Genomic DNA, 26,307 nt, shown 5'->3' with positions numbered 1-26,307 from the left:
TATTCTCTGTCCCAGCCTTCCCCTCAGAGCCTCTTTGTACTTCTTGATCGTGACCCCGGACCAGAAAGCCCACTTTTCCTCATTCAGGATGGACCCAGGGTTTGTTTTTGGAGATGCAGCAAATTTTATTTAAAATGTATGTACCTGATGTAATCTGTGTTTCACTCTGTCAGGGCACCAATATCCTCATCGTGTGGTTCACACACTAATTAATATTTGTCTTTTCCTTATCATATGCAAAGTGACTTACGTTTCAGTATGTTCCTCTGTTCCAGCTCCTCTGCTGTTGGCCTCTGACTCAACCGTCTGAAAAGAAGGAAACATCTATTTCAGGAAAGCTTTTTAAAATTATGTTAATGTTTGTCCTCTTTCAGATGGGACTTTCTTGTGGACAAGCTGACTGTGCAGGTAATTTTTTATGATGCTGCATTTTATGAATGTACACTGTCTATGAGCTGTACAGGCTTCACTTTTAGAATCTCCAAGGTCAAATTTTCACATCATTTCTATAAAATAAATTGTAGTTCTGAATCAGGACGTCTTTTCTTTGGGAAGGAAAAAGCTGTTGGACAATAATGTTTCTAGAATGAGACATACACTGACCAAGAACAGACAGAAAACTAAGAAAAACTGACGCAATGTTCAAAGTGACCACAAACAGACGGAAAACAACCCATGAGAATCTCAGTCCATAGGACCCATAAAGAGATAATATGCCCCCCCCCCCAATATCGTAATCCGCCCATATAAAGCTGCATATTGTTCCCTCATCATCCACCGCCTGACCCCTTAAACAGCCAGCTCATGTCAGATCAGAGGTCACAGCACTCTCAGTAATGTGTGTGATCTTGCTACAGCTCACCTCGTAAGTTTGGTGGCTGTTTGCTGTCGAGACTCGAGTCGCTCCTGGTCCGACTGTAGCGGCAAGATGTTCTTCTCCTCCAGCTCTCTCTTTGTTGGACGGTTACTCAGCTTGATGGCCAGAGAGTCTTTACGGAGAACCTTCATGGCCAGTGTGCCTACAATGATCACAGGAAAGGTTTATGAATACACACGGACATAGTTCAGACCACTCATTTCATAATGCGCACAACATAATTTTTATCAAGGCAGAAGGAATCCAGAACCACCTTGTCTCGGTCTTCTTTAATAGTTTGATAACAGATAATGGTCTGACCTAAGATGCTAACAGTTTCTGTACAGAATGTTCCTGGATGTTACTGGAATTGTTAGTGGAAGTTTTTGTATGCAGTTCTGGTGGAAGCTGCATTTGTTGCATAAAACTCTTATGTGAGGTCTTTGTTTTTCAGTTTGCTCTCAAGTTCTTTTGCCCCCTGGAGGCCAATTTAATTTGTTATAGCAGCTTTAATTTTTCCTTTTAGCCCTGTTTTAGCCTGGTAAAACATGTGCCTACCCCAATCCTGGGTTTTTATTATAAATCAACATAATGTTCTATATGAAAAACAGACTAAATTTACAAAGCCATAGGCTGTGGCCAGTGTATTTAAAGCCATTTTCAAAAAGTTTCTTAGAAAGAACCATTCAAGTTGATATTAACTTCAGCAAAAAGACAACTGAAAATATTTGATGTCCTCTGTTGTCAATCATAGCCCAGCAGATTAGCTGAATGGTAAATCTGTGTTTCTTGAGGTTTAAATTGGGGATTTTCTTTATTGGAAATTCCCCTGAAAGTCAATAAGTATTTTTCCTGCAGCTGGCACCAAACTAAATTGAGCTTTGCAGGAATAAGTCAAGAAATAAAACAATGGACCTGTAAAATGAAGTGTTACCAATTCATCATGGTTGTGATGAATAATTTGCATCTCTTAACACAAACAGCTAAAATTGTGCTTGTCCCAACATATGGAGATGCACATATGCTCATACGCACAATACTGACACATGCTAACAGCAAAAGAAACAAGTCTTAATGTGTTGAGCTGCTTCCACAAACCCCCTCAGTGCAATCACCACAGAGGTAAAGAAAGACACCTACTTGTAAACAGTGTATCATCCTCCTCTTCCTCGTCTTCTTCCTCATCATCTTCTTCCTCGTCTTCATCCTCCTCCTCATCTTCCTCTTCGTCTTCCTCATCCTTGTACATACCTGGAAGGTCCTCGTAGTCTGCCTCGTTGGGGAGGTTTTCTTTGTCGTCATCACACTCGATCATCACCGTGGGAACAGCGTGCATCATGGAGCTACAGGGTGGTGGGAAGGGGGCGGATGTCAGAGGTGTGTGCTGAGAGTCACATGAAGTGGTTTTTAAGATGTGAAATAACAGGAGAGCAGCATAAAAGAATGAATTTGTCTGGGCCCATCAAACTTCCTTCCTGTCATAAACTCAACAATCCCAATGAAAGCACAGTCAGGGAATAGGAGAAATTCTACCAGAATTAGCAAATAAACATGATTTATCACCTCCTCCATCATCAACAGCAGAAAAGAAAGTGAAGTGGGGAGGAGAAGGAATGGAGCAAACATACTTTCATAGACCAGGAGTGATGAAAACACCACAGTGTCTCACGTGACATCAATCACTTTGTAGCAGAAATCTGACATTTCCAGAAGTAGGCAGCAGGGCGAGAACTTCTGGATGAATAAAATCTAGTTTAAAAAGGAATCTAAATGTAGACACTGAAACGGCAAAGTGAAAACTGGGAGACTGAAAAGCGTCTTTGGAGCAGAGATAAGAAGATGAAGAGTATACACCACCCTGGGCCGCTGAACCTTCCGGCTGTCTTTTCCCTGTATGTAGACGTCTTGCACAAGGTTTCACAGCCACGTTTTAGATTGTTCTGGCTCAAAGTGTGAAAGTAAGACTATAGACTAACGTCCTGCATCATGTCAGTGTTTGGTCTGGATTCTCACCTCTCAAACCTCTGCATGGTGAGGGCCAGGGTCTTGTTAAGTTCCTCTATGATTCGACTAGGTGGGTGGAGGGGGACAGGGATCGTCCCATACTGCAGGGGATGCCCGCCTATTGGAGCATGGCTGGGAGGGGCGGGGCACTTCTGGAAGGCGAGCGAAGAGGGCTCCATGCTCCCTGTGGGTACAGAGATCATGAGCTTCTTAGGAGGTAGAGGAGGAGATAACTTCACCGACATACATGGCAACTTGACCGGGCCACCTTCTGCAACGAGAGCGAGGATGTGGGGGGATTAGAAAACCTGCAGAGAGTCAGAAATATTACCGTGACTATCCACACATATGACTGTACCTGTCATGTGATTGGGTAGCCTGGTGAAGGGTTTGGGTGGCAGTGCAGGAGGTTGTTTCGGTAGCGATGGAGGTCTGGAGAGTGCTGACTCAGCACCGTCAGCCATATACACAGTGGACTTCTTGGTGGGCAGAGCCTGGATGGATTTCTGTACGTTGTCCTGTTGACATGCTCCTTCACTGGGCAGTGGAAACTCCACAGAGCCTGAGCAGTTCAAAAACAAAAAGCAGAAGGATCAGAAGCCACAGTGTGTGCAGTAAGTGATGACATAGCTGTGGGTCTGAGGCTCTGCTGCCTACCTACAGCTGCAGCTGCTCCTTCCATCAGCTCACCACCTTCACACTCTGACAGGCTGGAGCCAAGCACTGGAGAGCGCCCGTTCTCCATCTTCACCTCCTCCATTAAGGCTGGAGAGGAGCCATCTGCAGAGAAACACACGGCAGCAAAGGAAGTGAAGAGGAAAAGAGACGATCAAGAATAAGCAAATGCAGAAATTGGATTTTGTGCAGAACATCATGAGTTTGCCTCACACAGGCTTTAGTGAAGTTTAGCAGTAGGATTCAGGTGGATCTGGTTGCAGACATTACCTGGAAGGTGAAAGGTGGGATTATCCTTGAAAGCAAATATTTATTTTCTTCTTTTCATAAATAGACGTATCATTTACCGTTTAGCTTTACCTATAGATCAAGTTGAACAAAACTGCAAAATCATGATGAATTGATGGGCATGTTGCATGTTGACTTCTTTCATTGCTTGTGTTGCTGCCACGTTGACAAAGACACCCTTTCAAGTCATCAAGACAATGCCACATTATTAGGACAGACAGTATTTCCTTTCAAATACAAGATATGTTTCTGAAAAATAAATAGATAAAATAATGTGCACAATAAATGTGTGTAAAGATTTACCAGCTATATGTAAAATGATCAAATGATTTTTTATAGATTGAACCATGTTCCAGTGTTCAACTGTAACAGACAAAACTATTTACATGGGAAAAATAAAGATTTTAATGACTGATACCTTAAAGTCTATTGCATATTTAATATGATTTACAGTGTTAATATTTTTCCCCAGGTAGACACATACATAACAAACTGAAATCAAACAATACAAGAATGATTTGAAACATAACCAACTAGCAGTTTTAGCACTGCAACATTTTTCTTCTTCACCCTGACCCTCACCTTTCTCATAAATCTCCTTCAGGACTCCTTTCTTGATGAGCTCCTCTCTGCTCTGGCGCGTGGACATTTTTCTCTCCAGCACTATGGGAACAGAAAGGACACGACGTCAAAACAATGGTGACAATAAGAAAACTGGTCCCTGGTTAAATGCCTAGGTGTCGGATGCAGCAGAGGTTTGTTTGGACTCCTTCCATCCTTGTTGTTACCCACTAATAATCGTGTGAGTCACGTTCCGAGCTGTGTTTCACTACGAGCTCACTGCTTCTCAAAGAAACAGGGAGAGAGGTCATACTTTTATGTTTAGTTCGATGCAGGCTGTGGTGTAGCTTCTCACACAAGTTTAAAAATTACCCCTATATGTACAAATTGACTGAAATCATATGTTCACTGTGTTAAAATAATAATAATAATTGTTTTCTGAGGCCTCTTTGCTTTATCTGATGTTCTAAACATTTAACTCACAGTTAAATTAAGGTTCAGACAATGACCTGACAAAGATCTGATATGAGTGATCTGAACACTACACTACACTAAATCTTTGGCAAAAGATCTACATCTAAACTCTTAATTATTCATGTTCCCTTTAGGTTTTTCAGCAATATCCTGTGGTTTTCATCTACTTCTTATCTTTTAAACAGGACTTTCTTTTATGATTTTAGGGGGGGAAAGTGAAAATAACATATTCCATTTAACACAGTACTTTTAAACAAAGATCCACAGCTTTCAGATTGTCCCTTCAGGAGTCGCCACAACATTGTCCGCATGCGTTTTTACATCGGATTCCCTTCCTGTTGCAACTCTCGCATATAAAAGCTCTAAAATATATAAAAAGGCGCAACTTTATAGTTCAAAATGAATGAATGTGACTTTTGAAACTGACATGACAGGATCCATGGATCCAAGTTGTATTACTCTGTTGGGTGAGAATTACCTCACTATATCAGCTTTTCATACATCCTCACATGCTGTTATTCAGATTTTATCCTAACGGCTTAGCTAAAGAATTTAATTGCTGTTTGCTTACGACAGAGTTTCAAGGGAATCATTAGGCTTCATCTAGTCTCTCTTCGAGACACATCGTGCCAGGTTTTACTCTGTGTTTTCATCAAATTAACTGTGTGCAGGGGCCGTGGACATTACTCACAACAAAACACATGATGAAAACAATCAGCCAGTTACCCACAGAGGTTAACAGCGGAACAGGGTTAAACACTGCAGGAGAACCAGGGGACCTCAGCGTTTAGAAACAATTCATAAAGATACTGCTCTGACTCAACAGGAAAGGAGTACACATCAGCAAATATACAACTGTAACTGTATGCTACTACAGAAACACCACAGTTTTTGTTTGGTTGACAGGTTGCCAACATCAAGTAAAAGAATAATTAAAAAAATAGTTTCATTATTTTTTAGTTTTTCTCTTGCTTGCTGGAAACACTATATACATCTTCATCCCATTAAAAACTAAATTACCCTTCACATGGATGTTACTTTGTCTGTGTTAGACCATCACAGACACACAGAATTTATTGTAGTCTGACTGAACAGGGTCAAAGGCTCCAGAAAGAACACATGGTTCTCACTCCACGCATCCACCTGTGTGCAAACGTGTGCCGTAAAACACATCCTGCGTGTTATTTAGAGGCAGGTCTGAGCCGATTAAATAACATTTTTAAAAATCAAGCACTGTGACAGCTGGGAGAACAGCTTGGCTGCAGGAAGCCTCTCCTCAGCACTCCGCTTTGTGTTGGTGTCTCTCAGTGAGAACAGGACGTGGACCAATTCAGCCAGCTGAGAGACAACAACAGCTTCCATTCAGAACACAAGCTTTCTCCATCTTCACAGCTACTGATCAGGTCATATTACAGCTCTGAACGAGACATATGCACCAACGCTGACGTTCCTTCAGCATTGTATCGCTCTGCAGGGACAGTTAATTCACTGCTAAAGAGACAACACGCTGGCAGCACGACAATCACTATTTAAAGCTCATTCCTGGCTGCAGTTGTTATCGACTCTCCTGCAGCTGTTGTGTTTGCATCTCTGATGAATGTAAATAAAGGGTGAGTTCACTGATTTTCAATTAGCTTCTATGGTTTCAGTTATGGGAGTATATGTAAGCGAATGGTATAAAACTGCACTGCTACCTGGGGTATGTCGAGTTAGCACTGTCACTTGATGTAAGTAACACATGAGAAGCACAAGCTGGGATTAGCATAAATCCAGAGGACCTTCTGGGATGCCCCTGTCTCATGGTACATTCAAGGGTTAACATCCAACATCCAGGGTTTTCACTCAGCTAAAAGTTAAATAGCTGAAACATGCTATTCTCTTAAAAACACAATCGAACCATGACAGTCTTCACAATTTAAAAAGATTCAACTTAAGGAAACTTCAGAGACACACAAATGTTTGGATGTTTAAATGTTGCATTGATGGTAACTTTATTTTTCATCCTAATTCTGATATTAGGCAGGAGGTGTAGGAGGGAGCTTACCAAAACCTTATGATCATGCCACAATTATAGTAACCTGGCTAACATTTCTAGTAAATTACTATACGGTGGTATCATATATCTTCATTATAACTTCATTAAAACTTCAACGTTAAAAAATAAGTACATACAGTTGGGTGTGTTTTGAAACGGCAAAAAGAATGTTGTTCATCCAAACAATATTTAATACACATTGAACTAGTACAAAGGTTCATCAAAAATTGAAGTTAATTTTAATCATCATAATAACAATAAATGTATTATGATTATTAATTATTTTGCCAAATCTTTATGATGATGATGAAACATATACCAGCTGAATGTGCATTGTTATTGTGTTAGGTTTAGGGTTAGTCTGCATGCCCTCATATACCAGTGCAATGTAAGGGGATGTAAACCTAAACCAAAAGCAATAAAACATATTTAGCAAGTACAAGTGTTTTTTTTTAATTATTATTATTATTAGAAGTAATGGTTATATCTGTGCAAAAGTTTACACCCCCTTCGATAAATTAATTGAAATGTACTTTAAATTCTAGAGACTGAACATACTGAACATCTCCAACCGAGCTCATTTGTGAATGGAGGAGGTAACATTCCGGAGAATTCACCATGAGTGAGTGGGCGTGTTGATGATGTGCAGTCCCTGCGACTGCGACGAAACTTGGTAAATACAAAAACCCGAAGTTGAAGATCTCATTTAATCTTACGAACACAACAACAATGTCAAACTGGAAGAAGAACAAAAATCGTGAACTTCTGTCGGTCAGGGCAAACCTGGAAATCGTCAAACAAATACAAGAAACAGCACGAGATTCTGTGGTATACGACCAGATTACAAAGCCAAACACTGTCACTTCGGCAGCTTTGTTTTGGTGTCATGTTCTGCCCCCTGCTCAAAGTGTCCAAACACCACCACTTTTCTTCACAAGTGAGAACGCGTCTAACACGGACTATCTCCCAAAGTTGGCTTCATGTCTGAAAGGGAAACTCCAGACAATGTCAGGACCTGATCCTCCCGACATTCTCTGGAGTTCATGTCTGAAACAGGCTTTGGTGAAATAATGGAAGGGGGTTTGGTTTCTCACCAGCAGAGGTCTGCTTGAACTTTTCACTTTTCTTCTTCCTCCATTTCCAGGGTTTAAACAGACGTCCTAGCGTGGCAAATTTGCTCCGCCGGCGTATGGGAGGTGTGTGCGTGCCGGGTACCAGGGAATCAGAGCGCATTGCCGCCAACCTCTCCACCTCCTCAGCTGCAAAACAGAATGACAACGACAAGGCAATAAGCAGGTAAATAATGGCTTCAAAATATGTTTTCAATGCCGAGGATGGAGGTTTTTCCTCTACCAACTGCACAATAATACAGGCCATTTACTGCTTTTGTTTTCCACATAATTTGCTAGAAAACCTGTGGTTAAGAGCTGCAACAATTAGCTTAGTCACTGATTATACGACCAACCGAAAGGTCATCAGCAATAATCTTGGTAATTTGTTAATTATTTAAATTATCTTTTAGACTCGAGGTTTGCCAATTTATTTTCTCTGTTTTATATCATTGTAAACATAATATCTTTGAGCGCAACAAAGCTTTGGGAAACTGGGATTCTGACCTCATAAATCAGTTCATTTGTCAGATGAAATAATTAAACACTGAATTTCATCTGTCAGATTCTTATAGAGCAAAATACTCAGAAACAAAACGTTTCTGAAAATGTATTGTTTTGTAAAAGGTCAAGTAAAATATAAATATTCCATTAACATAGCACATATTTACTGCAATGTTGGGGTTCTTTCTTTAACCCACAGTTCCATGGGAAACATTGACTGTTTCTGATTCAAACATTAAGGACAGAGTCTCCCGGAGGCTGTGCATAATCAAGTCGGGTAAAACTCATTTGGATCTCTCTTAATCACAGTTGGATTGTCAGGAGGCTGCACAAGAGAGAGAAGTCAAGAAGAATCTTGCGATGGACCTCACAGAAAAAAATAGGATCAGAATACAAAGAAGTGCTACAATAAATATCCATTAAAACATTTTACATTCACGAAAACCAGCTGCTCGTCTCAGGTGGAGTCTTTCCTCCTCCACTTCTTCCTATTACTCTCACACACTGAACCATAATTCCCTCTGCTGTGCTTGAAAGAAATGATGCCTGAGGCCATTGTATACAGTGTGCTCCAGTTTTCCATTTGAAATTACATGTTGCCCATTACGCACAACATCCTGCTGAAGAGTACGAGGTAGACTCTACACGACAAGAGCACAAAGACTGAGCCAGCGGCCATAAATTAGAAACATAACATGGAGCAAGCATTTCAGCAAGCAGTGGCAAATATCAACAAACACCAGAAGACATGGAGAAACATGTGCATGTAAATACTGAAGGAGCTGACGTCAAAAAAGTCACAGGTTCAGTTGCTTTAGCATCTGGAATGACAAAACAAACACTGGCGGTTTTTAAAGACAGCATATCTAATTACTGTGGTAGGGGGTCAGAATAGTGCTGCAAATAACAATAAAACACTCACAGACAGGACAATCTGCAGCACAAGGCTGCACAATCCTCAAACCTGAAACATTTAACAAACTCACTCAAATACACTAAGTTTCAAGGTGGAGACGTAGTTGGTTTTTCCAATGCAAACACATGTACGACCCTGTCACCTACCGTACATCATTATTCACATACTTCATTGTGAATGTTCAGAGCATTTAAAAATGATGAAGTAACAGGGCAACATGACGCAAATACAGCCTCTTCCCTACCTCCTGTGCAGGTATTTTGTACTTATTATACAGGTAAATTGGTGCCTTGGACATACAGTGGAAAGGGGACTGTGGTGGGAAAAAATAAAAGATGTCATTTTGCTCCATGGTTCTGAAAGAAATGAGCCAAAAAGAAAACTGCTTCGTAAAAGGCCAACTCTTCCTAGGACACTCGTAGAGTAAATTTTCAGAAATCCTGCTAACTACCAGGCCAACAAAACAGACAACTAGACAAATGGGAGCCCACATGAGTTTTATGGTGACACAGCTTGGTATTTAATCCCAATGCCTTTTTAGACCCAAGTAAAATGTGTATATAGCATCAATAGACTAGTAAATGTTTGGTCAGACGAGGCATCTTGTTCCTTATTTGAATGACAAATTTTAGGCCATTTTGTTTGATCAGAATCAAAAATCACTGAAGACAGAGAATCCAAAAATAAAATCCAAACAGGAAGTGAGTGATTGGGTGCAAAATCAAAATGACTGTCAACCAAGAGACAGGCTGCAGACCAGAGATGTCCAGCTTGAGGTGGCTGTTGTACATGTCAGTTTAAATCTGTACCAGCTCAGTAGCTACCATTTAACCCCCAACCCCCTTGTCCAGCTGCTCCTGTTGCAAAAGACAACTGTTCTGTATACAGTAGCACCTTGGTGTTAAAGTCAAACAGCTCAGGAAAAAGTTTCTTTCAATGTGCAAAAGCCTGCTTCCAAACCAGCTGGAATGCTGGATATAAAAACCCAAAGCAATAATTTGCAAACCACCAAAAATCTCAAATCTGACAGCACAAAGACAAAATGTCAGCTACAAGAAAAGGTGATGCAGCACAGTGGTGAACATGACTCTGTCTAAACATTTTGACTTAAAATTCTAGGAGAAAATGCCAAAACACAATTTCTCAGTTTCAACATTTAATATGTTGTTATTGTGCTATTTTCAATCAATAATTGCTTTAAACAATTTTAAATGATAGCGTGGTCTTTTCATTTACATTTTGTACAGTGCGTCCAGTCTTTTAGGAAACAGCCTGAAATGTAACCAAGTACATTTACAATATAACTGTATTTACCAACCAACTTTCATGATGTTTTGCTTTACATGAGTATTTTCTATTTGTGCCGCTTTGTCCTTGTGTTACACCAAAATTACGAGACAAACATTTTATAAGCATTACAATAATAATAATAATAATAATTAGTATTAGTTAATCATTTATTAATTTCAAAGAACTTTTTAATGCAAACACCAGAGATTAAATTGTTTCAGCATCTCAAATATGAGGATCTCCTGTTTTTTCTTGCAATAATTTTAATTATTTAGAGAAAACAAGCATTTGGAAATTATTACAATGAAATTACAATTTTCATAATTTATATTTTTAAATATCAAAACATTCTCTTTTTCTGGTGTCATGTTATTACTGTAAAATGTATAAGGTTGGGATTTGATGGTTGTTACAAAAGCATCTTTAGATAAAACCTTTAGAAAAATATAATGAACACATGGGGAGTTAATCATAATAACCTAATAAATGTTGACTAATCCTCTCACAGAACAAAAACCCAAACTATTAAATGTGGATTATTAAATATCAAATAGCAGCAATCTCCCCCTCTATCTTACCAATAAACCCCAGACCTAAACATAGTTAGAACTCATTTGAGAGCCTGGTTCTGCTGGAGTTTTCTTCGTTAAAGGGAGTTTTTCCCTCTCGAATGTTGATTTGGCCATTTTTTGTTTTGTTTTTTACGTCGGATGCCCTTCCTGACGCAACCCTCCCCAATTTCTACTGGGCTTGGATCAGCACTGCACAGCTGAAAGGGCTGTTAGGGGCTCACTGTCTGTCCCAGAGACAGAGATGCAGAGACATATAGCCACCAGGGATGTTCTGCATTTAATCTGTGGGTAAATAATTAATGCGATCAATGATGAAAATAACAACTAGTTGAGAATCTAATTGATTTGATTAGCTTGTAGAAAATAAACTAGCGGTTGACTGATTTTAGTCTTTAGCTTAGTTCTGGAGTCTGACAGCAGCTGTTCGTTCCAACAGTGCAGCTAAAAAACACACGAAAGAAGGATGAGGATCCTGGAGAGGCTCCAGGAACCGAAGCAGGTAAGCAGAACTGAAGCACAGTTCACAGACCGGGACTGTCAAAGTACAGTTCTGCTGCCGCTGCCCAGCAGGCAGGGAGCGGTCCCCGACACACAACACAAACAGGGGAGGAGAGACTCCTGAAGCGTGTCCTCTTACCGTCCACAGGCTTGGATCCCCGGCACTTTCTGCAGATGTGTTTAATCTCCCTCCCAATCGGGCAGGGGATCGTGAACTGATGGGTTGCGGCGGCGGGCTGCAACCGCTGCAGACGCTGTCGCGGCTCGTCGGAGCCGCTGCGAGACTTCATCCGGGCCAGGCAAAGGGTCTTTCTGCGCCTCCTCGGTTTCTGCTCTTCGGACGCGGGCACTACAAATGATGGGGAGCTGGGCGTAGATCCATACACGCACCCGGACCCGGACCATGAATACATCACGCCCCCTCCACGTCCCGCCATGTTTGAGCTGGACGGCAGGGCCGGAACCCATTGCCTTCAACTTCAGGGATGGAGCATTTTAAACCGTTTGAAGCTCAGTCCACTAAAGCCATTATAAAACCGCTCGGTTCCGGTCTATAGGTTCAAAATAAAAGCAACTTGGATGAGTAAAAACTGTGGGCAGCAGTGAGAGCAGGGCCTCCCCAGAACTGGACTACAGTCCATATTTACCTTAGAAGGAAATATGATAGAAACGTGCCCAACGTCTGGTCCCGGTCCTCACAGACTATGTGCCAAAATCTAGTCTCAAGAACTGAACTGTTTTAAGTTTTAATTTATCAACATCAATTATTTTCTTCAATAACTGATTGAATGTACAAAATATCAAAAACTGTGGAAGATGCAGATACAACATTAGTCTCACTTCATAATACTGTAAGTCTCACTGTTCCTCCTAACGAAAATCACAGGATCTTTAACTCTGCCATCTTCAGCTCGAACTCTAGTCTTTGTGTCAGTGCCACCGTCTCCAGGCCGTACTGGTTCTCCCTACTGGTTGTTGCTTTCTGGGGGCTTGAGAAATATTTTTAATTGGAAGATATGTAAGTAGAAATTAAATTTGATAGAATTTATGATAAATTTGTTATATATTAAATTTTGTTTGTCAAATCTTCTAACACCACTACACAAATTCACATAAAATTCAAAGTGCATCAAGTGTCATATCCGTGGTCACTATATACTGTGTGCAGCTGTTTTATAGGCAACCGATAAAGAACCTCTGGACAGCCTCTCTTAAATGTGTGAATTAACAGGAGGAAACATGTCTCACTTAACTCTTGTATAAAAATCACTGTCAAATATGCTCAAACATTTCTCCTCCCAGCAGCCATTTATACCAGAAGTCCAACGAGGACAAAGACATAAAAAGGGTTGTATATGACTCTTCTTTGCTATTTTGTCTCTCGGTCTAGGAAACACATTCTAGCAAAAAAACTGTTCTCCTCATGTAGTTTTGCTGCTTTCCATTGTTTTCTGCTCAAATAAAGCAAGACAGTAAAAAGGATTAAAAAAAAAAAAAGTTTCATAAATATAAAAGAAAATATTCATATATAATTAGTACATTGCACTGAACAATCTCAGAGCTTCTGTCTAAATAATTTTGTCTTTTCAAGAATTGTGATGCCCATAAGTACAAAATAGGTAAACTCCTATGTGTGTCATTCCACTTAATTTTTTATGAAATGGATTACAATATAAGAACCATCTCAAGTTTCATATCACTTTATTGACTGACTAGGTGGCAGACAACATAAATCACTGTTTTATTTTGAAGACCTTACTAACTTCCGGTCAGACCCTTTTTAGCAGCACTATGACGCAGTCTCCAAAGATTGAGCCAATCGTATGTCACCAATAAGAGGGTGGAGGCCGCGGCGTCAACCAATGAGATTGAAGCACCGAAGGATTTACATTATTAATTGATTTTAACTGACAGATTCCAGATTATAAACTGGTTGGTTTACATTAACATCTCATTCTTACAGATCTTTACAGAGTGCATCAGTTTATGCTCTTTAAGATATTTTCCAGTAAACCTGGAAATGTTCGAGGATTTAGAGATGCAAGAATTTGAACAATTCTGCACTTTTTAAGTCAGAAATGTAACCACATGTGTGGCACTGATCTTGTAAAAAAAAGGTCAGATTTAATCAAGTTTTATCTTTTAAGCCTAATTTCCACTGCGGCTCAGGTGAATTAAATCAACTCGTCAAAGAACTGTTCAAACAAATCAACCTACAGCCCCAGTTTCCCATTGAACATTGCTGCCCATGTAGCAGTCAAATTGATTTTCTTAGCCAATTGAAGGTTTCTAAGGGGACAGTGAATGGCACCTTAACAAGCTTTGTGGAAACTGGGTCGATTTTATCCAGAGCAGGATCAGGCAAACAAGTTATGACATCATCAGAAGATCAATGCCTCCAGCTTTGTTCACTGGATGATAGGAACCAGCTTCCCCACAGACACAGAATTTGCTGTATGAAGAACTCCAGTCAGAAATAAGGCTGTTAAGTAGTGGTCTCCTAAAGCCCACTTTATGCCCTTGCACATCAAAACAAACAATTTCTATTTGGTGATTAACTCAGTTTGATGGCTCATGTAGATGGATTTGGTTTTGTATCTGTTCCCTTACATTTCATATCTATAATTATTGTTTGTGTTTTATTTGTCTTCATGTGTGTGTACAGCACTTTGTCCAGCTGTGTTGTTTTTAAGGTGCCCTTTTAAATAAATGTGGATTGGAAATGCTCAGTTTTATAAAGCAGGAGCAAGTCCATAGTGAGGTTTTATGTTAAAAGCAATCGTGAGCCTTACTGGGAGCCAATGGGGAGAAGCCAAGCAAAGTAATTTATGCTTTCATGTTGTGAGCAGTTTGTGTTGTATGCTTACTATAATCTGGGCTGAAACAGCTGCACAGGAAGCTGTGACAGAGACAACAAGATGACAAGACACAGAGATTTTAAAGGATAAAAAGCAAAGTTTGGAAAGACTGAAAAACTGAGTTAATATGCGAAGGAGACGCGACACACCCATGAAGTGTGTGATGGAGGCCAATAGAGGGTCATGGCATGTAGTTAGAAACCCAGTCCAGCAGGTGGAGCTCACACATAAATTAAATTCTACATACTACTCTTTCCTCCCAAACTGGATAGGAGGAGGATGGGTCCGAATCTGTTATCTCCTTTAGCTGGTGCTCAACTCTAGGTTCGAGTGACTCAATTTTTGTTTATACAATCGTTCACTCAAGACTATGTTTTTGTGTTCATTTTTTAAAACACTATTATCAAAAGCATACACTGCACTTTTTTTGGTGCACAGCAGGACTCATTGAGACCTTCAAATTCAAAGCATCCCATGAAGAAAGGGAAACAGTTGTCTGAAATAAGCTCTCCTTTCTTTCAGTAATGCGACAGGCCTCCACATGTCCATGCTAACTCAGAGATTGGTGTCATTAAACTGCCTTTCTATGAAGAAGACAGAGCAGTGATTGACTCAAGCACAGAAGCAAAGCTTGATGAGGGGCAAGTGAAGTTGTCTTGTATGAGACTTACTCTGGTGATTTACCAGATTTATTCTTACTTTCTGATCACATTGTTTTAAATTGTTTTAAATGACCCTGCCAAAAAATCCACCTGCTAACTGGTCTTTTTGTTTGGACTTTGGACCTTGTCCCCATGCTCTGTGTCTGTTTTTACATTTACGTTTAGTCATTTAGCAGACGTTTCTATCCAAAGTGACTTACAAGAGAGGTACAAGGCATCAAAAATTAAATCAAGGGGAAACATGAAATCAAAGTCCTATCAGAAAAGTATTTACATTTCATGAGATGCAAGAAAGAGCAGAGTGGAAGTTTTCTTTCCTAATAGATTTAAGTGCATAGGAAGGTACGGAAGAGTTCTGTTTTCAGCAGTTTCTTGAATATTGGGAGTGAGTTTGTTGAGCCTGCAGCGTCCCATCGTGGGATCACTGAGCTGAAGAGTTTTTGCCTTTATGATCCTTAAATCCCTTTGAACCAAGAGCTCAAGCATAACCAAGAGTTTAGTTTACTCGTCTTTAAAAGTTGACAAAAATGTGTCCTCCTTAATTAATAAATGTATTAATTTAAAAAGGTGAACACATAACATATTTTTAACCATCCATTATCTAAACTGCTTAGGGGGACGTTGGACCCTATCCCGGCTGATCCAGGAGAACAGTGTCCATAGAAGGATTCCATGAAGGAAGCGGCTGTTGTCAAACATCCCTGTACCATCAGCACTGGACAGCTGAATTGTTAGGGAAGCACCATGTCTGGTATAAAAAGGGCACTGCTTATTGTCCTGGTGATGCAGTACGATCGAAGGATGATTTGGTGCTTTGCTGCCTTTAGCCCTGGATGTCTCCATGACAGCGAGGAACATCCCAGCCACCAAGGACCACCTTGGTGCCGGTCCCGAGGCCAGATAAAACGGAAGGGTTGTGGCAGGAAGGGCATCCACCGTAAAAACTCCTGCCAAATAAATGTGCAGAACACGTTCCTCTATGGTGACACCTGAAGGGATGAGCCTAAAGCCGTTGATCTTATTGATGTCGGGGGGCTGTCTGCCAGCTGAATCTCAGTAGAATTTGGGGGATGCAATAGGTCCTTGACCCAAAACATCAAAGAGTCAGCACTTCTAGAGTGGCTCAGTCAGGAGGAACGTAACCAGGTAGACATTGCTAAGGAGACTGCACTCTTTTACAAGTATCCATGTGTTTTCCAGGCAGTAGTACCCTTCAATCTCCCCCACATGATGAGCAATCCTTTGTGAGTAATATTACAAATTCCCGCTAAATCTTTAAAGGATCTGCATTAGCAGCAAAATGTATAAAATTCCTAAAGTTCCTGAATGTAAGTTCCTTTTACTTCAGTCGAGTCTTTACACAGTTTAACAAGTTTAATTCTCCTTCATCTACATTAACATGGTTTACAAATTAGTTTCTTATTGACCCATTCATACAACCACAGCAGGATCTGGAGGTTTACCGACCATTAGTGGATGACCGGCTCTATCCACAGTGAATTACTTACTTTTCTAACCCATAAAGGTTCACAGTAGGGAGTAGCACGTCTCTCATAAAGCCAACACAACTTTTATGTCGGTTCAAATTACCAGTGGCTGAGAGTTAGTTTATAAGTAGACCACAATGTGATTCGTTTAAATGCTGGAGTCGTCACTAATAGTAATAGCCGACTTTGTTTGTTTATCCACAGCCTGAACAAATCAATACTTTAGTACTTTGAGCTAGAGCCTTGTTTTAAATAAAAATGCTTTAGAGCAGTCTAATTAGATGAAGCGATTTTATGCTGCTTTGCCATATTCTTACTCCTTCATACCCACTGTGCTACATCACTACAGCCTATAATGTGAATTTAAATAAAAAGAAGAAACAGTATCAGAAGAAACAGAATTGCAATGAGGATTTGGATGTTTCAGCTCTCAGACAGACTTCATGTAGCCTGCACAGTGGGGGCACAAAGGTTTGGCAGGTTACAGCTCAATGTGCTGCTGACAGTTATGGACTTCATGCCTCAATGTGTCAGAGCCAGAGCGTTTTCAGATATACCACAACCTCGGAAACATGCCATCGCACCCTTATACACTCGTGAATAATACTAATAATACACACTTGTGAATGCACAAACACACGCACACACAAACAAGAGCCTGTGCAGCAACTATTGCGACCACAGGTTTTCTTGTCACCTCAGGGAGGGCAGTCTGTGGTCGACACAGCTGTCAGATCATTTTCTATCAGTCTAACCATAAACTATCCACTCTGACAGAATCCAAAACTCCTGAACTTCTTTATTCTACAGTATATGATGTTTAAGCTCAAGATGACAATATTTTTCTTTGGCATTTGCCTGTTGGTGCCTCGGTGGAGACCATGTCTTATCCATGAGTGCATGTTCCTCTTTTTGTTTCCACATCTGTTTTTGTTTAGACAATGATGGATTACTGAATGTGCCTTTTGGGAAGAGGCCCAGGGGCCTGAGAGGTCAGAGGGCCCATGGACCAGAGCCTCTGGTCAACAAAAGATGCAAAATGTCATGCAATGCATGACAACTGAAACTATCCAATTTGAAGGGCCCATTTTCTCATAATTTGTCTCAGTTAAGACAAATCTGTGCACATTGCACAGTCCATGCACCTTTCTCGGTTTTTCTTGTTGATTTTAAACATGATTGTTTTCCTTTCTGACCTCACTCTTTTTTTTAGCTTCTGGGTTGAAAAGTCTGTTATAAATAAACATCTGCTTGCTTAATAAGCAAAGAAAAGAAGGTGAAATAATGGAGCATTTAGGCTGGTTAATGATCAGAGTGTTTTAAGAAGGGATTTAAAAACAGGTAAGGATGAGGCCTGTCTAATGTGCAGGGGCGGCTTGTTCCATAGTTTTTGGAGCAGCTACTGCAAAAGCTCGGTCCCCTCTGAGCTTACATTTCGTTTTTGGTACACTCAGATGCATCAGGTTAGCTGATCTAAGCGACCGTGGTGGAACATATGGGTGCAGAAGCTCAGAGAGGTACAGCGGGTCAACCCCATTGAAACATTTAAAAGCAAAAAAAAAAGTTTAAAATGGATCCTAAATTGCACAGGCAGCCAGTGAAGTGAAGATAAATTGAGAGAAATATGTTCATATTTTCGAGTGCTGGTTAAAAGACGTGCAGCAGCATTTTGGACGAGCTGCAACCAAGAGATTGACGACTGACTTACGCCAAGATAAAGTGCATTGCAGTAATCCAGCCGGGTGGTAACGAAGGCGTGGATTATGGTTTCAAAGTGCTGCTTTGTGAGAATGGGCTTGACTCTGGCCAGCTGCCTCAGGTGAAAGAAACTAGACTTAACATGGCATGTTAACTTGGCATATTCAACCAGGGGTCCCAAGTCTACAGGGGCAGTCCCACTAGATGAGTTAGTTCCCAACACAATGAGAGCCATCCAGGCTTTAATGTCCTCTAAACATTCCAGTAATGAACTGACAGGGAAGCCATCCTTCTTGTTGAGCGGAACATTGATCTTACAGTCATGCGCATAGCAGTGAAACAAAATGCCATGTCTTCTAAAGATGGAGCCCAGGGGCATCAAATACAAACAAATGTGGATTGGGCCTAAAATAGAGCCTTGTGGAACCCCACAGGACAAAGGAGCAGAACAAGACTCGAAGTCAGCCAATTGGACACAAAAAGTTCTATCTTTTAACCTCTTTAAAGAGTCAGGGGGGGGTAGGGCATCACAAGGTGAACGCAAGGGCTTCAAATGAACAACAATCTCCTCAACCTGAGACATGGTGAAAGGCTGGAACTGATGAAAGACAGCCGAGCATAAGGGTAGAACTAAAGGGTCAAAGGCCAGCAGTGAGATTTGGGCCCTTGCCATAGAGACCTTATTAAGAAAAATTTTTAAGAATTTTTCACAAGATTCATTAGAGGACTAAAAATAGACAGTCTGAGGAGCATTAAGACATTTGTCAATCGAGTGAAACAACACACAGGGTTTGTGACGGTTTGAAATAATAATATTAGCATAGTGCTTTCTCTTAGCATCTTTTACTGTGGACTAGTAAAGATGCCAACAGTCTCAATTTCACAGACTTCAATTCAGGTGGCCACAGTAGTGGCTAAAAGTAAATGGTAACCTTGCTTCATATCTACTGATGTATCGACAGGTACACAACAGCAGGATCATGATATAAAATTAAAGATTATAATTTCAAGGTAATGATTGCTGTTGATCACATTGGGTTTATGAGATCTAACAACGGAACTATATGCATCTCTATTAGCTGATGATAACTAATAAACAGTGTTTCTTTTATATATATCATTTGGGTGAATTGACCCTTTATATGAGCGACTGATAGTTATTACTCGCTATATATGAATAACCTTTAACTGAACAACCACACAACCTTCGCTCTTCTCCACTGACCTACTTATCTATTTCTTATAACAGTCTATTTTCCCACATATCACCTTTTCATCCCATCTGAGCTCCTGTCTCCATCAGGCAAAAACTATTCATCATCGTCTGGCCTTTGATGGTGCTGCAGCTAATTTGGGTCTTGAACTGAGACTATTATCCAGAAAGAGATTGGGTATGCAATGAATGTGCCATCCGGCTGTTAAGATGATAAAACCTTCTGTTTCTAGTCCAAACCGGACTCCCTCTGGCGTTTAATCTGCATTCCATTGCTCTGTTGTCTCCATTTTCTCACAAGTTTACCTGTTCACTCTGATTAGTGACAGCAGCAAAGCCACTATGGAATCACCTTGTCATTTCTGAGGGGGGCAGAAAAACACAGAAAACTCTGGGTGACCAAGAAAATTTTAAATGGAAATTTGGTAAATGGACGCTAAACATGCAGCGTTTGTAGATAATTAGCTGCACAGCAGACGGCACTGCACAGTTCACCACACCTCAACGTCGCTCTTCAAGAGACAGAGCCAGGTTGGCTAAAAGAGGTCACATCCTCTGACTTGCAGTGATGAATCCCACTAAAGCTGTCAAACATGTTATCACTCTGACAAGAGACACACCAAGACCAAGACTGAGCGATGACAGGCCTGTCAAAATCGGACATTATGGGCTGATGTCTAAATTAATGAGGAAAGTTTTTCCAGCATTTGTTGCATTACGACACCATGAAGGAAATAGTTTTCTATGTTGTGGTAGTTGTCAACCAAATGCTGAGCCTTCCTTTCAATACTGCTTGTCTGGAACACAAGGTGAAGGCCCAGTGTTTCTAGAACAGGATGTAAATCTTTAAAAAAGCCTCGCAAATTGCTGACTCAGATCGGTTTCTTTTTTAAGAAAGCATGAAGAAAGCAGAGTCCCATTGCTAATACGTAATAACAATGTTGTATTGGAGAGGCTAAATCCGAGTTTAACTTAAAGTCACAGGCAATTTAAATAATCCATCATAGTTCTGGAAAATAATCAAATCTATATTGAATACTAATGTTACTCCAAGCCTTCCTGACAACATTCTAGTTGATTCAGTTGAACTAAAGGACAAAACTGCTATTGTGAATCACTTTAATGAAACCTTAATTTGTGCAGGGTCTATATCTGACAGCTTGTATAAAAATATCTCTGACCCGTGCTCTTCTATCTCAACTAGATTTGTTTGATTTTAAACCCATCCCAGTTACTGAAGTTCACAAAGCTTTAAAAGACATTGACCACAAAAAAATCTCCAGGTCAAATGGACATGATTCAATATTCAAATAACCAAACCTAGATGACTTCTTCACCGACATACTGATTTAGTCTATCATGTTTCTTTACGCTTTATTTTGAATCCAAAATCTCTCACTCACCACTGCATTCTCTATGATTTAGTGAGCTAGACATCACTAAGTATTCCTAGACGACAACACTATAAAGCTCTGTAGGGTAATCTCCCAGAATACCTTAGTGACCTCCTTTTCGTTAGGTCATACCTTTTATAACCTACAAGCCTCTAAGTGGTTGCTCTTTAAAGTTCCTTGGGCTTGGACAGACCTCATCATTTTCCTCATGGTCATGGAATAGCTTTGAGAGCTCAAAAAGCTCTTAAACTAAATAGATTCATTTTCATTAATGATTTTAGGAATATCTTTAAGAAGAGGTCTCTATGCTTGAATAGCTGTCATTCTGTTTTATTGTTTATTTATGTATTTTGTACCTGTTGATTTTATATGGCTGCTAAATAAAAGGTGTAAAAAAAAGTACTGAACCATTTCCATAACATATCAGTATTCCGTTAAAGGTGAATCAGGTTGTTCCCGATAAAACATGTTTGCAGGTTCAGTTTAGCTGCATAGACTTAACTTCTTAGAGACAATGTAGTTTTCAAAGTTTTCCTGCAGTAACACACTGTAATATTTTCAATAGTTTATGCTGTCCTGGACAGCTCCCATGACATAAGATGTAGTGAGCTATTTATCAACTTTGAAATTCACCTGACCAGCTAACACACGCTATTGTCTAGATCTGCTCTTTCCTTCACTGACTATCTACAAATGTGTTGGTATCAACACAGCAGCAAACAAAATGCTAAATAACAAGGAAGGACAAAGAAAGTGCACAAGCTCCAAGGCTACACAAAGTTCACATGGATTTTTTTTTCATCCTGTGGATTTATCTCTTTCTCTCTTACTGCTATCAAAATCAGCCCCCCTCCCCCTCCCCCCCCCCCCTTCTCTCACTTCTGACTGGACCTGCTATGTGCTGGATTAATACAAAGTGACAGAACAGCAGAGCCTGTAGGGGAGAGTGTGAGTGGTTCTCTGTGTGTGTGTGTGTACACACAAATGTGGGACTTGGCATATCACAGGGATATGAGTCACCCTTCTCCTCTCCCTCTCTGCAGCTCATCTGTCTCCATAGGTGGCCTTCGCCCAGACAGATATATACTTAAAAAAACATTTTAACAACAGCTTACTCTGATGTCTCTCACATTTCTTGCAGTATTTGGTGCTTTGTTTTTTGTTAAATGTCTGACAATAAATCATGCAACAGCTCCACTTACAGATGTGTCCTAGGATGAACCAAAAAGGGCCACACTGAAAATGATCACAAAGTATCCATAACCATAAAGAAAAGCTCAACGGCAGGCTTCAGAAGCAGGAAGAACCTAGAAGGACGACTGGAATGTGTAAATAGACTGGAACATTAGAACTAGCCTTGCTAAATATTGAACTTTTCTCATTTATATGATAGATAACAGTACTGGACTAAAATATAAATGAGCAGAATGGGCTCTTGAGTTCAATTCATTATCTTCTTAAAATGACCTTTTTTTGATGGCTTAATAACTAAAAGGTGCACTGTAAAGGCCCTGGTTCGCCTCTCCTGACCATATGCCTGTATGGATTTTGTCCTGCATCATCTACATGGGAAGCATCTCTTGGACAGATCACTTTAAGACCAATACTAACAAAAACAATCAAACATTTGGAAAAATAGTAGTAGTTAGTTAAAAACTGGCAAAGATAATAAGCCTGTGTTCATTTTGTACCTAAGAATAATAGATTTTCTAAGTAACTTGGGCAGCAAATAGTAATTAATAGTTGGACAACCCAGATGTAATGCCTCCAGCTACAAGTATCACTGGCATGAAGGCATAAAAATATATGAAAAATGTATACTTTGAAAAAGAAAAACACTTCCCCGCATTTTTTGCAAAGCCTATAAATGAACATATATTATAATTAATTGTATGAAATATCTAGGTTGGGTTGAAACTCTTATCACGGACTGTGTCTGGAAAGGTATCACAGAAAATAAAGTTTTATCAACATTTCAATATTGTCATTAAAAGACAGGATTGTTTGACAGGTGTTTTAGCCCATAAACCCTCATCTGTAGTTGCTTAAACTCCCACCTGATTTTTACAAATTACTTCTGGTTCCAGTAATAAATAGTGAAAAGTGCCAAATATGTACTCAAACTGTTCCATTACTGCTGTAACTGCGGTTGTACTACATGATCATGCGATAACATCATCAAAATCATCACTACTTTGTACAAGCATCTAACAGTCTGGGAACATCCAAACCATTTTGTATCCAAAGATGCTCCATTTCCATTTAAGTTTTGCTTTATCTTAACTGGAAATACGTCCTCTCTTGGTAAACTACTGGTATCACTAACACATTAATATGGATGATGAGTACATGTTCTGTCAAAAGGCAATGGTGGAAACATAAACCACTACAGAGATGTCCCACTTTCTTACTAAAGAAAGGTTTGAAAGTTGTAGCAGGTTTCATTGGTGAAACTGGCAAAATAAATAAAATTCATAAGCTATCTCCCAATGCTTTGTTAAATATTTCTAAAACAGTAAATAAATAAAACAATAACCTATAAATGAAAGGCAAATAAAACAGGACACCTGGGCCTGTTCTCTGCACTGAGACCAGCCATTTGATTCATGCTTTGCCGTCACAAACAACGTCCAGTCATACTCCTACTGTACAGTTATGACTCCTAACTACTGTTACTGTGATTAAACTTTTATAAAAATGCTTCTTTTCAGTATCACAGCCCACCCTTCTGGTTGGTCATATTGATTGTCTGTCTGTAGTCATATTCTGTGTTTTGCTAACTTAAATATCCATTTCAAATGTTGATAATCATTTTCCAATCAGTCAAATAATTAAAACAATCAATCGTCTTAGCTCTAATCCAGTCTAGACATAATTTGTCCTGTCAGAATTATGAAAATTAAGCCAGTACGTGAAAGAAAATGTACTGCTGTTTAAAAAATAAACACTCGTACTCTGACATCATACCAGCTGAGATACTTTCCCACTATCCTGTCAACTTAAGTCTGAATCACGTACCTTTCTTGGCTCAGGTTTTCCCTCTCAGCATAATGGTCAGCCTGTCTGAGCTGAAGGACTGGACCCACGTGGCGGAGGAGACAGAGTAAGAGCTGTTGTGTGTTTGCTGGTGCGGCAGTAGAAGTACTCCTCTGCATTTAAAGGTCTAACCCTTTCTTTTCTGCCCAGGTAGCTCTTACACCACTGCTCAAGGCTCAAATAATGTATCTAGATAGTAACTCTTCAGCATGACACAGAAGATGAACCAGTAAGACAAAGAATGTTAATCAGGTAGTGGGAGGTAGTTGTGTGTTTACTGCTCCCACCATATTCTATGGAGAGCAGCCACCTTGGTTTCTATTTCTCTGTGCCAATCTTTACGATGCTACAATTGAAAAGTCTTCATCCTTCCACCTCATCCTCCTCCTCCTCTGGTTCCTCCTGCGCTTCCACCTCCTCTTTTTTAAGCTCTCTCTGTCTCAGTCTTTCATTCAGGTCTGTATTAGAACTATGTGTGGATGAATGAGAGCGTGGTAATGTCTGTGTCTCAGTCTTTGTTGGGAAGGCTAAGCTCTAACCGAGCTGACCTAGATTTACATAGCTGAAGCTGAGCTGTGCTCGCTGGGACCGGGACTCACTCAAGACAATGGAAACTGGTTCAAATTGCAAAGCACAAGCTTTGAAATGGATCGAGTCTAAAAAATTGGCATAAAACAAGAAAATAATAAAACAAAAAGTCACTCATGGTTATCCGTTATTCCATATAGACCTACTGGTATGTGCTACCAGAGGCACTGGCCAATCATTGCTCAAATACCAACTACCCAAACCATTTCAGTAACTTTTAGATCACCGTTTTATTTTTCTGCCACTGTTTTCATTCAATCTCACACTGTCATCAACTCCATCCCAGCATCAGCAGCCAGAGATCAACATTAGCAGCACCAAACAGCATACAGATAAAGCCTGAGACAGAGGATGTGTGAGGAAGGAATAGGTCAGTGTGAAAGTGGTTGGTTGTGGACAAATGCTGTACTTCACCTGTGCCCAGACCAGCCCAATAGCAAAAAAAAACTGCATTGATCTGAATCAGTTAACTCCACCACTAAATACCCATATACATTTTTATTTTAGCTGAAAAGGGGGGTAAGTTGTTTAGTTACTCTTTGAATTGTCTTCCTAACTAAAGCACTAAATATCAAGTTTTTGCTATTGCGTTCCTGACCTGACTCCACCCTCCAAAATCATTACACTTAGCAGACACTATTGTCCAAAGTGACTTAAAAGCCAGATTGTGTTGATTGTAGCAACATCCCCTCCTAGATCTGAATTTGGCTGAAGAGGGTCAGGTCTAAGAGAGCAAAAACAAGCTGTCTGGTAAATGCCTTGGGGATATGAACTCCCATTTACTAAACCCAATACTCATATGCACCCAGACTCCTACGCACACATGTACATCAGGCAAACATGCATATTAACACATGCACACTGAAGACGGTATGGCTATTTGTCACATGTCAGCAGTGACATACATCAAAGAAAGGAGTGGGCTGGATTTATGCAAAGCAGAAGCAGCAAAAAACACACAAACAAGAACTAAATGGGAATCGAGGGAGTGGGTGGGCAGATGGCTTCAGTGGTGACAGGATAAAAATGAGATTAGACTAAAGGCAATTTTAGAAGGAAGGTAGTAAAGAAGGGAAGAAATCAGAAATGGTTCAAGAAAAAAGGCTATGAAGAAAAACATCCCTCTTCTCCTGTGGTTGGCAGTGCCTGCTGAATTCTGGATGATGCCATGCCAGCCTCCTGCAGCTGCAGTCTGCCTGGTCTGTTTTTAGCTAAAATAGCCAGGAGCAGCACTGTTAGCCAGACACAGAAGCTTTCTTCCCTTCCTCTGTCAGATTCAAGCCCTGGCTGATGGAAAGGCTGCCACGAAACTCTAGAAAAGAACAGCCCTACTTATTCTATGGAGGCCTGGCTAATCTGAGAGAAAGTGCAGTGTTTAATAGAAAACAAAATGGAGAGAAGGACTGTTGAGGGCCAGAGAGAGGGCATCTGAGAGAGATTATGAGTACGTGGGTCTGAACAACATGAGTCATAGAGGTCTAAGTGGGCTAAAAGGGAGGCATTTTACAGTAAAGGCATGTGAGTAATTCTTGATCTCATTAAGATTTATGTTAGGCAGGTCTAACATAAGTATAGCTTTACAAACTGTA

General features: G+C 40.2%; 1 protein-coding gene across 3 annotated transcripts in view; it reads right to left on the bottom strand.

Moving 5' to 3' along the window:
• Nucleotides 1-26,307, bottom strand: part of phactr1 (phosphatase and actin regulator 1) — a 35,971-nt gene that overhangs the window by 3,830 nt on the left and 5,834 nt on the right. The window contains exons 1-9 of one of the 3 annotated variants that reach the window (XM_067513924.1): nucleotides 11,922-12,306; nucleotides 7,988-8,152; nucleotides 4,406-4,486; nucleotides 3,518-3,640; nucleotides 3,219-3,422; nucleotides 2,870-3,044; nucleotides 1,997-2,199; nucleotides 863-1,019; nucleotides 251-306 (exon numbers count right to left, since the gene is read on the bottom strand). In XM_067513924.1, coding sequence (XP_067370025.1) covers nucleotides 251-306; nucleotides 863-1,019; nucleotides 1,997-2,199; nucleotides 2,870-3,044; nucleotides 3,219-3,422; nucleotides 3,518-3,640; nucleotides 4,406-4,486; nucleotides 7,988-8,152; nucleotides 11,922-12,219 — 1,462 coding nt within the window. In that variant the 5' untranslated portion in view covers nucleotides 12,220-12,306. Of the gene's footprint in view, nucleotides 1-250; nucleotides 307-862; nucleotides 1,020-1,996; nucleotides 2,200-2,869; nucleotides 3,132-3,218; nucleotides 3,423-3,517; nucleotides 3,641-4,405; nucleotides 4,487-7,987; nucleotides 8,153-11,921; nucleotides 12,307-26,307 lie in introns of those variants that run through there. The other 2 variants (XM_067513923.1, XM_067513925.1) reach the window with 2 other exon arrangements.

Source organism: Channa argus, chromosome 8 (genome assembly GCF_033026475.1).
Source record: "Channa argus isolate prfri chromosome 8, Channa argus male v1.0, whole genome shotgun sequence".
In the NCBI taxonomy this organism is placed as follows: domain Eukaryota; kingdom Metazoa; phylum Chordata; class Actinopteri; order Anabantiformes; family Channidae; genus Channa; species Channa argus.
The sequence above is the reverse complement of the archived record's forward strand: the minus strand, read 5'-3'. Positions and strand labels throughout refer to the sequence as shown.